This window comes from Poecilia mexicana, unplaced genomic scaffold, assembly GCF_051168715.1.
Source record: "Poecilia mexicana isolate PSO_F unplaced genomic scaffold, ASM5116871v1 scaffold_23, whole genome shotgun sequence".
Classification (NCBI taxonomy): Eukaryota; Metazoa; Chordata; class Actinopteri; order Cyprinodontiformes; family Poeciliidae; genus Poecilia; species Poecilia mexicana.
Window position 1 is genome coordinate 3,695,538 of NW_028263392.1, and position 12,082 is coordinate 3,707,619.

General features: G+C 40.6%; 1 protein-coding gene across 3 annotated transcripts in view; it reads left to right on the forward strand.

Annotated features, from left to right (window-relative positions):
* The window catches only part of osbpl8 (oxysterol binding protein-like 8), a 128,055-nt gene that overhangs the window by 106,068 nt on the left and 9,905 nt on the right, over nt 1–12,082 (forward strand). For all 3 annotated transcript variants that reach the window (XM_088003240.1, XM_088003241.1, XM_088003242.1), the window contains 9 exons: nt 6,195–6,268; nt 7,629–7,709; nt 7,935–8,036; nt 8,119–8,322; nt 9,501–9,585; nt 10,662–10,827; nt 11,056–11,281; nt 11,644–11,828; nt 11,935–12,016. In XM_088003240.1, coding sequence (XP_087859366.1) covers nt 6,195–6,268; nt 7,629–7,709; nt 7,935–8,036; nt 8,119–8,322; nt 9,501–9,585; nt 10,662–10,827; nt 11,056–11,281; nt 11,644–11,828; nt 11,935–12,016 — 1,205 coding nt within the window. The remainder of the gene's footprint in view (nt 1–6,194; nt 6,269–7,628; nt 7,710–7,934; nt 8,037–8,118; nt 8,323–9,500; nt 9,586–10,661; nt 10,828–11,055; nt 11,282–11,643; nt 11,829–11,934; nt 12,017–12,082) is intronic.

Here is a 12,082-nt window from a genome sequence, read left to right on the forward strand (position 1 = left end):
CTGAATCGGAAAAAATGTGAATTTTCCGTTTTGTTGCGTATTCTCTTCGTAGTTTTGAATTAGAGTTAAATAAGCTTGCGCAAGCCGGTAATGGACAACTCGTCTTCTTCAGTTGGGCTTTACGTCGGGTTCCAGCCATTCCTCAACGAAAGTGCTGTGATAATCCTCGTTTTTTTTTTTTAAAGTGCATTTAATCCTACGGTAAACGAAGGATTAAATCAGGCTACCATTCATTTGTAAAATGGCTTTCAGTGATCTTTGCTTTTGTTCATCCTGGTGAAAAAGAGCACGGAGCTGGAGGCGGACAGCTGGCGACCGCACAGCGCTCCCAAAGAGGGAACGCGTCCCCTGTTCCACCTTTCCCCACGACTATTTTTAACTTTAGTGAAACCCAGTAAAGGCTGACTGTGCACAAACCTTGTTTTGTAGCCACAGATGGATGCAGTATTCATGACTCTCCTGCATGACCTGGTAACTCTGCTAACTCTTTGCTCTTGTGTTTGCCGTTTTGAGTCTCAGAGCTTACGGCCGACTCTGTTGCAGGCGTTGAAAGCGTTTGCCGTGGCCGGAGATTTACTCTGGCGACCTTTTTGGCCGAAAGCCGCCTTCTTTCCTCCTCTAAAGTACCTCCTCCAGCTATACAAATCTCTCAGACTTCAACACAGCGTCTCTGAGTCATGGTGTTTCTCCTCCTGCAGCCCCGACTCCATTTATCTTAATTTTTGACATTCAGCTACCAGACGGCAGCGCCCAAGAGCCTCTGAAGGAGATAACTGGAGCAGGCAGGTTGGGCTAACCCACTTGTGTGCTTGTTGTCTTTGATTTGTCTTTTGAGCTCCATGACTGGTTGTTTTTTTGTTTTGTGTTTTACTCCCACATCTCTCCTCGTCTGCAGCTCATAGAAGCTTTTTGGCGTCTGAAAAATCCCTTGTCTTATATTCTCCTCTCATCAGCTTACACCTACAGGTTTTCTAAGGGGTTTAGACTGAAATGTCAATGTCAGTTTGATTCTGGGGAGTCATTTCTAAGATGACTTTGCCACATTGTCTAGATAGTTCCTCTAGTTTTTCTGCGATCATGGAAATTCACATAAAATCCCTGCATTTATTCCCTCTAATGCAGGGAAAAAAATACATTAGGAAATCTTTGATAACTGATTGCAAGTTCCCAAAAACTCTAATTTGTCTTAAATTCTAAGTTTAAAAAAATCTTCCTGACTGCAGTTGCTTCAGTATTACCACATAATATTCAGTCCTCATGAAGTAGCAAAATGGCCCCACAGCATGATGCCGCCACCCCCTTACCATCCAGGATGGTACAAGCATTCTGCATTTTTCACTCCATTTGCAACAATTCTTATTATGTCCAAACAGTTCCACTTTAGTTTCATCAGATGAAAATATATCCAAATATGAAGGTCTCGTTCTTTTTTTTTTTTTTTTTTTTTTTTAGCATTTTTTTTTTAGCTTCCTCTTTATTTTTTTTTAGCTTCCTCTTTATTCTGCACATTCTGGACCCAAACACATTCATCTGTTGGTCACAGAACCAGTCTCCTGCTTGCTACAATGGTTGGACATACCCATCATGTCTATTCTTGTGTATAATTGATCCTTTTGCTGATACATTGGCTTATTTCTTTTGACTTTCCCACTGTATCAAATAAGAAAACAGTATTCCGTCTAACTTAATGTCTTTGTTGCCCTACTGTTCGTTTTTTTTCTTTTGTTTTTTTTTTTTTAGATTGTCCTGTTTTAATAAACTATCCAGAAGCTTATATTGAAGATGTTTGGTAAGAATAGGACGTCTTGTTGGACCCATGGGAAATCAGGCTGAGCTGTATGATTCCTGCTGTGACTGTTTGCTTGGACATGAAGTAAATTATTGGTTAATGCCACACGACTTTGAGTTTTTCTTTTATTTATGGTTTACAATGTGCCTTTTCATAGCAGTTACTTGGTTTAGCCTCACCAAAAATATAAATAGATCAACCCACGCAAAACTGCCACCATGGAAATACAAGCTGCTGCACCTTCTCCCATTCAGACATCCATGCCTAAAATATCCCTCCATCTGAAGGAAAATTGATTTTTCTCTTCCTAAGAGCCCACGACCATTTATCTTAATGCTTCATTCACTTCATTTCTTTTCTTATTTCTGTTTGTGAAGCACAGTGATGGGCTGATGAATTGAGGGGCTTAATGGCTGCGGCAAGAACGTCACATCTTCAGAGGCACAACAGAGCGCCAGAGACTGTTTTCATCTCCAAAAATATATTAAGAATAGATCAATAAGGACTACTAAGAGGCAGCATTCAGAACATGATTTATGATATGTTGTTGAACGTGACAGACAAGTCCTCAACATTGTTGAATTCAGTTGCCCAACCCCTTCCATGACTACACGTGTATAAAACTCAGCACCTAAAGCATGTGGTTATGCAAGCATTTATGAATTTGTCTCTCTCAAGATTGAATTGGCATTTCTTTGGGATTGATGATTCCAAAAGTGTAAATATGTTTAATTTTTTACTAGTTAGTTGCAATTTTCAGCTGTGTCAATATCTACATACCTCCATACTTCAGGTGTGCTGTAGATTCAAGAGACGAGTCTGGTTTTGGTTGTTGCCCCGGGAAACGGCACTTGTGTTTCTGAGGGCGTTATATTATGGGGTTATTATTCATTAGTTGTGATCATTTTATCCTTCCTACTTTGTTGAACTGTTTCCTCTTCCTGTTCCAAAATGGCTACCTGCTGCCACCAAAAGCAAGTTACCATAACAACATGAGTGATTGAGTTTGGTGTGGAAGATCAGAGTCCTGATCTCAGCTCGTTGCAACATTTTTAAGATGAATGGAGCACATACTGTGAGCAAGGAATTCTCGTTCAACATCATTAGCTGTGTTTCCTTTAAAAATTTCAATCACTCTGTAAAAGTTTAAATAAAACTAGAACTGCAGACAGTTACCACAGGGTTCCAAGCACTACCTAGCAGAAAATGACCTTTCCTATGACCCTGCCGGTGCACCTTCCTCCCTGTGCTGTCTCTCCATCTGTTGACTGGATGGACCATTACCCCTCAAAAATTAGACTTGGTAGAAAATAATACAAATACAATATATATATACATTTTTTACTAGATTACAAAACATTGACAAAATACCTTGGTGAAACTGCACTGAATACTTCTGGGGAGAGGAAATTATATCCTACACACGTGTTTTTGTACTATAAAGAACTCAATGCAGAGAGAATAAACATTAAAATGCAATTAGAACATTTTTGAAGAAATTTAAAAGGGACCTGCCAACATGTGTGTGTCTGAAATCCAGCATTCTGCTGCTGAAATGAGCAACAATGCTTAGGTGAACTAAAATGTAGTCATTAGCATCTGGGGAATCATTAGCATATTGACTAACATTGACTTACTCCATTTGCTATGCGAGATGTGCATAAGCTAAAATGACCTAAAATGCTAAAGTTAGTTTAAGCTCTGATCGGACCCAAATCAGGGGTTCTGATGCTGAAATTAGCAACAATGCTAACGTTAGCTTCATTAGTGTCAGTGGCATATGGATTTTCAGTAATATGATAACCCGTAAGCTACTGTGGGTTATCATACTCCACTCTGAATGCTAAATGTGGCTAATATGTCAAACGAGACAAATAACATTTGAATACGTGTAAATATTTAATATGCATTCCTTTACGTTTGCTGTCTTGTGCCATATTTGCTCTCCAACAATCCGGGCAAGGCACATGGACTGTGTTCTGACCTTATGAGGCCAGTAATGGATGTGGAAAACATCCAGTCTAGCAGCATGGCGCGCTCCCTGCTGCTTCTGTACCGTCGCATTCCATTTGGTCTCCCTTCTTCCCCAACATCTGATCTGTCACAGAGGTTCTTGCTGTTCCTCTTTCCTTAAAGAGACATACGCTACAGTCGGGATGCGGTGCGGCGTGACTCATCCACAACCGAAGGCTTACAGATGAACATTCATCCCTTTTCACTTTCTATTTGCACGTTCAATCAATGGGACATGGTGCTCACTATGCTATAAAATATAAATATCTATTGAGATTGATTTTCAAGATACATTACTGTTTTATTTTGCCTTTTCTAATGAGACTTTATTCAATTTAACCGTCTCATTTCATTATTTTACATATTTACTATATTGAACAAAAATTTCTCAATAAGATGCAATTTGAAATTTGTTAAACTTATTTTATTTTGAAAGCAAAGAAATGTATATATATTTTTTTTCTTTTAGTAAGTGAATTTGTAGATTATCTGATAAAAACACTGCGTGGTGCTTTTGTCCGAACACATCAGATATGCAGCTTCGGATGGGAAGGACTGTTTATGCTGAAAATATTTGCTGCTGATGCTAAGTTGAAAACACCAGTCGGTATGTTGAAGGTCATGCTCGGTTTCTTGTTGATTTGGCATTGATGTGCAGGAAAAAAAAGCACAAAGTATTGATTTTGGAGAAAGAGGCGGTGAAGGCAGAGTTTCGCTTTCAGACCAGGAGACTCTGCCCTTAGGAAGTCCTTGTAGCAGCTGTCATTCTTCCTCAGCTGGAGTATTGCTCAGAGGTCAGAGGAGTTGGTAAAATAGAAAATAAAAACCAGGAAATGTGTTTTCATTGACTTACTACGTTTTAATTGGTATGAGATTTCCTCATACTTCATCAAAGTGTCACTTAGCCTTTGATACTGAGCCAAGGTAATATTTTTAACTCCTAGTGAGATCCAAAAGGTCAGGAGAGTGATTCTGGTGGGCTGATTAGTTTAAAATTTCATATCCAAGCTGCTGTCTGAGAAAATCTAAACTAATAAAACTATTGAAAGTTTATAACCAGTTAAAAAGCAATAAAGTCTTCAGGTTATGTGTTACCATGGAAGCACAATGTGGTTAACAGTAAAGGTTGCATCGTTAGGCGTCTCAGGTTGAATATGGTTATTGGATTACATGTAATATTTTTGTTTGCTAGTTAAAACATAAAGTCAATTTAGCCAAAGTTTAATTGCATTACCATAATCATAATTTTACTGTGATATTGTAACAGTATTTAATAACATGCATTTATTTATTTGGGTCTTTGGTACATTTTGGTCAAAAGGTTTTAACACTAAAACTTGTTTAAAAAGTATTGAAAAATGTAAATTTTCTATCAAAATCTGCCATATTCCTCATAAATTATGAAGAGACAGAACTGATCTGAACTAAAGTTGAATGGATATGAGGAGTTTATCATTATTGCTAATACATGTTAAGGAGAAAATGGTTGAAGTTAAAACAAGTTCCTGGTAAGAAAATTGCCAAAAAAACAAAATAATGTTAACTATTTTTGCATGCACTTTACAGGATTTTGATTTTAGCTTCTTTTGTCCAAGTTCTTGCTTTGGCTTTCTACTAGGGGTGCACCGATTCCGATTTTGGCCAATACCAATAAAAAACAAAACAAAAAAACCCCTCTGTTGCCAAAGTCTTCAATAACACAGAAAAAAGGCGTTGGATTTGTTACTTTTGTTTTTGAAGAAATAAAAAATTCTCTAGTGGGTAAGAATCAGTCAATCGCCAATCACCTGAAATGAAGAAAATCTGTGCCGATTGATCGGTGCACCATACCTTCTGCCTGTTCGACTGCAAACCACATCCAACTCGTTAACCTTCCACTGCTGTGTAATTGGCGCATTGGCCTTCAACCAAGACGGCATCTTTCCCCACATCATCTGGTGACTTCACTGAAAACAAATGTATTCTCCAGTGATTTGTGTCTTGAATCGTTTTCTGCACATCACTCCTCCTCTGGGCTCTGTTCCATATCACAAACGTTGACATTTGAAAACGAGCCTCTGCAGGACTTGCTCTGCGCTCACAGCAGAGGAAGCTGGAGTCCCGGGGTTAAAGGAAAGAAACCATGAAATATTTACAGGTCCAGGCGTCCCCGTCGCCGGCTGCTGCGCTCTCAGCGGGAGAGCCGTTGTTTGGTTTTGGGAATTGGTTAGAAACTCACTAATTGGAATGAGAATTCGCCGAAGTGAAAGTCGAGTTTCCCTCAGGACACGGTTCTGCTGACGCTGTTTGACATTTCTAGAAACGCAACATTAGTCCGAGTCTTCCGATGAATTTTGACGAGTCTCAGCAAAGTGAGCATCAACATTTTCTTTGTTCTTTACTTTCCTTTCAGGTTTCGAGAGAGTAAAGGAGGACCTTCTTCCTCTGCCTTTGAAAGAGGATTCGAATTCCATATCAAAGAGCAAGGTAAGAGGACAAAAATCACTCTGTGAGCCATGATGGCTCATAACACTAAACTGTGCTCTTTACTGTTTTCGTTGTAATGAGAATCATTAAATATGAGGAAGGATTACTTAGTTGTTTTTCTTTTTTACTTTTCCCGGTCTTGCATCAGCAGCGTTAAACCCTGCTGAGATGACTCATGCATCACACACCGACACCGTTGAGCAGCTCTAGTTCGTCTGCTTTTACGTGCAGAATGAAATATTTACCAATGTTCAGATAAAACATGGCTGTCTGTCAATAATAATAATAATAATGACTCCTTTTACAGCCTGATCCAGTTCACTAAGAACTGTTTATTAATACAGGCATGCCACTATGCTTCATTCACTGCAAAAACACAAAAGTCTTACCAAGTATTTTTGGACTGGTTTCTAGAGCAAATACAGTTGAAGTAACACAAAATGAACTTACAAGTAATTTTTCAAAAAGGCGTAGGAGCTTGTTTCAAGTGAGTATTGATGAAAAAGTATTAGATTATTTGCTTATTCCATGGGGAAAATGTGTTGTGGAATTATTGATTTAAAACAAGCTCATGTCATTTGCTGCAAAGTTACTTGTAAGTTAGTTTTGTCTTATTTCAAATTTACAGAGATATTTGAACTTTTAAAGTATGTACTTTAAAAGATTTTGTGTTTTTGCAGTGTTGTGATTTCAAAATCCAGTTAAGATTTTGGTGAAGTTCACCCAAACACATCTGGCATGCTTTTGTTGCATGTCTGTGAACATAAATCTTTAAGTTTTGCCTCAGACTCTTTTAAAGACGTAGGTCTGGACTTTGACTGGACCACTTTAAGCCTTTTTCACTGTAGCTCTGGCTGTATGTTTAGGCTCATTCAACTGGAAGGTAAACGTCTCACCCCAATCTCACGTCTGAAAGTGATTTAAACCTCATTTCATTTGAGGTTGTCAGAGTAAAGGGGGATGAATAGAAATAAACGCCTCGTTTTACAAATTTTTTACTCACGTGTATTTTGTTTTAAGGATACGTTGAAGAAGAGTATAAAGGAGTGGCAATTTAAAAAAAACATTAAACTTCTTTTAACTCCTTTTCAAACAAGTGTGGTTGCTAAAATTATTCTTATGTTGTTGTTTTTGTTAGTTTGTGTTCATGTATTCCTTTTTTTTTTTTACAAATGATTTTGTTCAAAAATAAAGATAGCATTTAGACTTTTACTATAGGAAAATGTAAAAACATGCATCATTTTCAGAACGGTTTACAGAAACCCACCAATGTTTTATGGAATTGCAGAAACTGTACAGAGGCAGATGGGATGTCTTCTGAGATAAACATGTTATGTTTTATTTGTCTTTTTTTTCCAAGTCTGAAACCAAGCTGTACAATGGCTCAGATAAGGATGTGCCAGCGTCTGGCGGAAAGCTCACCAAGAAGGAGTCCCTCAAGGTGAGAACGCTCTAAAGCAGCTTAAGTCCCACATATCCGGATCCTAATTCTCAGAGGCTGCCTGTAAAAGTCGGCTTTCATTCAGGGTGTGTCTTGTATAATCAGGGAACGGTTGTTCTTATTTCACATCCGACACTCGTTCTCCCAAGTTCAGATTGTGCCACGGTGTAATAATGTGTGAAACAAATACATCAAATTAAATTCGTTCTTCCTTTTCCTCTGCAGGTGCAGAAGAAGAACTACAGAGAAGAAAAGAAGAGGGCGACCAAGGAGCTGCTTAGCACCATCACAGACCCTTCTGTTATCGTCATGGCCGACTGGCTGAAGGTGGGGCCGCCTCACCTTTCCCCCCCCTCCGTCTTTCCATCGAAGCAGAACAGGCTTCAGGTTGACACGTTTCCGTCTGCAGATCCGAGGCACGCTGAAGAGCTGGACCAAGCTGTGGTGCGTGCTGAAGCCGGGGGTCCTCCTCATATACAAGACTAACAAAAACGGCCAGTGGGTTGGAACGGTGCTGCTGAACGCCTGCGAGCTCATCGAGAGGCCGTCCAAGAAGGACGGCTTCTGCTTCAAGCTCTTTCACCCGCTGGAGCAGTCCATCTGGGCGGTGAAGGTCAGAACACCCAGGAAATACACATAACTTCTGATAGATTCAAACTATTTTTTATACTAAAAAAATATTTTATTTCCAAGAGTTAAAGGGGCGGTATGGTGTAAAATCACCTTTTTTTGAAGCTTTATGTCTTGTTTTAATGCTATTCCCTCATCAAAAACGTACATGGATTGTTGCCGTGATTCATTCATGTGTATTTGAGAAATCTCTTAATCTCCATGGCAACCAGTCAGCTGTGCAAAACGCCGGGGTGGATGTAGCAAACAACGAAGCTTCTGCCTCATTCCCTCACTCAGCTCCTTCAGACTAGCCAGCAGCAATTAGCAAACACCTGGTGGAACTGCACTGCTGCTGCTCTCATTTACGAGCTACTGCTAAGTGAAATACTGGAAAACACATAATACTGCCCCTTTAATGATGCTGCTTTAACAATCAGGTTCTTATGGAACAGGCCCACAGCATGACACTTCCTCCATCTTGCCTACTAACACTTATGAAGTGCTTTTTCTATATAGTCAAAATTTTATCCACCGGAAGCGTTTGTTGCTGACAATTCTAAGAGGTGGGAGAAAGTTTTCAAGTGGAAAAACCATAAATAAAACGTCCTCCTGTTTGTCCACCTCCAGAGGGAAAAAAAGAAGAAGAAAGAAACCTGGTTACGATTTGAAACCCAGATGTGGATATTAAGTCATAATTATGAGAGCATCCTGCTGTAATTTAGGACAGACAAAAGAAAATGATTTGTCCAGGAAGCCATTTTCATATTTGGCAACCCACGCGCTCCGTTTGTTCCTCAGTCCCCGGCTCTCAATGGGGCCACTCCAGCTATAATTACTTATTCATCACTGACCATGAAAGCATTTTTTTTTTTGTTTTGTTTTTTTCTCGTTCTGAAGAGAGCTGCCCTGCTCCGCTGTTCATTAGCCGCACCACCAAATTTAGCTTCTCGCTTATCCTGCATCTGCCCACTCTGAGCCCTCTCATGTTTGCATAATTGACACATCCACTGTGGTTCGTATTTAGGATCGAATTAATTAAACGGGAAGTAGTGAAAACATATTAACTGAAATGAGAATCTGTCAAAGAGTCGGCGCCCAGCTCTCAGAAGTGACGTGGGCCGTCATGTCAGCCTGGAGCTCTGTAATTGTTTTCAACACGCTGTCCGTTTCTGTCCTCAGGGTCCTAAAGGAGAGGCGGTGGGCTCCATCACGCAGCCGTTACCCAGCAGCCACCTCATCTTCCGCGCCGCATCAGAGTCTGATGGTGAGAGACGGACTGTCATTCACACATCAATCTCTGACTCCGCCGCTAAAGTAAAACTGACCGACCCGACCCAATGCTGTCTTCAGCCGCATTAAGAAATGAATCAAGTAATCGCATGATGAATTAAAATTAGCTGAATAATTTCCATTCTGGGGATTTCATAATTTTTGATAGACAATTTTGTTTTCAGCAATTTCGCTGTAGATATTTGTCTTCCAGTGGCAGTGTGGAGTGTTATGTGCAAAATGAAAGTTTTTTGGAACTTGCTAATGTTTGCCATTATCTTTATATTAGTTGAAAAAGCTCTCAAAACTACAGGATTGTTGTTTATCGCAATAATTTCAGGGACAATTTATCGTCCTGCAAAATCTATCATGAGCCAAGCTTAGGGTAAATACGTCTGTGCTCTAAGTAAATCCACACAGTCATTTGCAAAAGTCTTCACCCTGCTTTAACTTTAGCTCATTTTGTTTTGTCAGAACCTCAAACTTTAGTGTGTTTAAATGGGACTTTTATGTGAGTGAGTGTGGGAAAATAGATGCTTTAAAAACATCACAAAATGCAAGAAAATGTCTTTTTTCAGACTAACTAAGCTCATTAAGGATTTACCCAAAATATATATATTTTTTTTACCTACATTTAATGATGTTTTAGTGCAAACTCTCTAGGGGTTTAGAGAAAACAGGAGGAATCGTAGCATTTATTGCGCTGTCCATGGTGCTGACACATGGAGATTCGTTCCGTCTTGCTCCAGAGTCTCTCTCCATGGTGCTGGAATGAGTCAAACTGGAACAGTATTTCAGCCACTAAGGTTCATTGCCCATCATGCAATTGTTTTCATCTGATTGTGAAGAACAAATAATTCCTCTGGTCACACACCTCTATTTTGCATTTGTTAAACCTTTACATTCCACTTATTCCACAATCCCGTATTGAGGAAAACTGTCCCAGGAAGGGACATAAAAGACATCTATTCGAGTTACGATAATCCAAAGTTAAGTTTCTTTTTTTGGTGTAGCACCTTGTGCGGTTTTGTTCCTGACGTGTGGGTGTGTAATTGGGCCGGTTTCACTCAGGTCGATGCTGGATGGACGCCTTGGAGCTGGCCCTGAAGTGCTCCAGCCTGCTGAAGAGGACCATGATCCGGGAGGGGAAGGAGGACATGAGCACCATGTCCACCGGTGGAGAGCACTCCATTAACTTCTACAGCCTCCTCAGAGCCCACAACATGCAAGGCTTCCAGTGAGCAGCACCAGTTAGCGCACACGACCTACACTGCTAGTCAGAGAGACGCATATAGAGTTGGCTTCACAACAAATAATCAGTTTTAGTCTGCACTTATGTGCTGGCAAAATAGTTTGAAAAACGTTTATCCTTGACAGGTAGTTATGAAAGAATCCAGGGGATCCACTTATTGATTATTGACTTGGCAAATCTGTTTCCCTTCGCACCCGAACCGTCTCATCTCAGGTTCAACGACGGCGACCACCTAAAAGACCCGGACCTGTACTCGGACAAGTCGGACCGGGAGGGCGAACAGGACCACGAGGAGTCGGACCCCGAGGGCCTGGAGAAGAGCGAGGAGAGCGACAGCGACACGTCAGAGCGCCAGGACGACTCGTACATCGAAATGGACCCCAATGAGCACCTGCGGGAAACCCCGTACATGGAGCAGTCGCACGAAGAGCTGGGGGAGGTACGGCTTTACATTAAACTTTCATTATATCCTTAAAGGATTTCAACCATTTTCATCTCAGTCTTGAACTGCAGAATCATACAAAGACTTCTTTTTAATGTTTCTATGCAGCATGTCAGTTTGTGATCATAGTATCTGCAATTCGCTCTGTCTAAGAGACTCCAGTGAGTCGATGGCAAGTGTGAAAGTGCCAACTCTCATTTCCATTCTGAGAGTCTATCAGCGTACAAATGAAACACTTGGAGTAAGCTCAATGAAACCTTCACATTGACGAGAGACTCAGCAGCCTCAGTGGGATTTAGTGTTGGCACAGTACAGGTTGTGCATGTTTTAGCTAACGTCGTCGACTTGCTCCATTTCAGGCCGGCGAGGCTGCACAGACGGAGACCGTATCCGAGGAGAACAAGTCTCTGATCTGGACTCTGCTGAAGCAGGTGCGTCCAGGCATGGATCTGTCCAAGGTCGTCCTGCCCACCTTCGTCCTGGAGCCGAGGTCCTTCCTGGACAAGCTGTCTGACTACTACTACCACGCAGACTTCCTGTCCGAGTAAGAGCTTCCTGTGTTTTCCGTTCAATAAATGCACTGTCAATGGAGAAGACGCGGTTGTTATGACAACATGGCTCAGGTAAAAAGTCGATGTTTCTCGTTCCAGAGCTGCAATTGAAGAGAATGCCTACAACCGGATGAAGAAGGTGGTGAAATGGTACATCTCTGGATTTTACAAAAAGCCAAAGGTCAGTTTGACTCACTTCACGATGAGTTATGTGTATTTTTTAATTTTTTGTATTTATTTTGCTCTG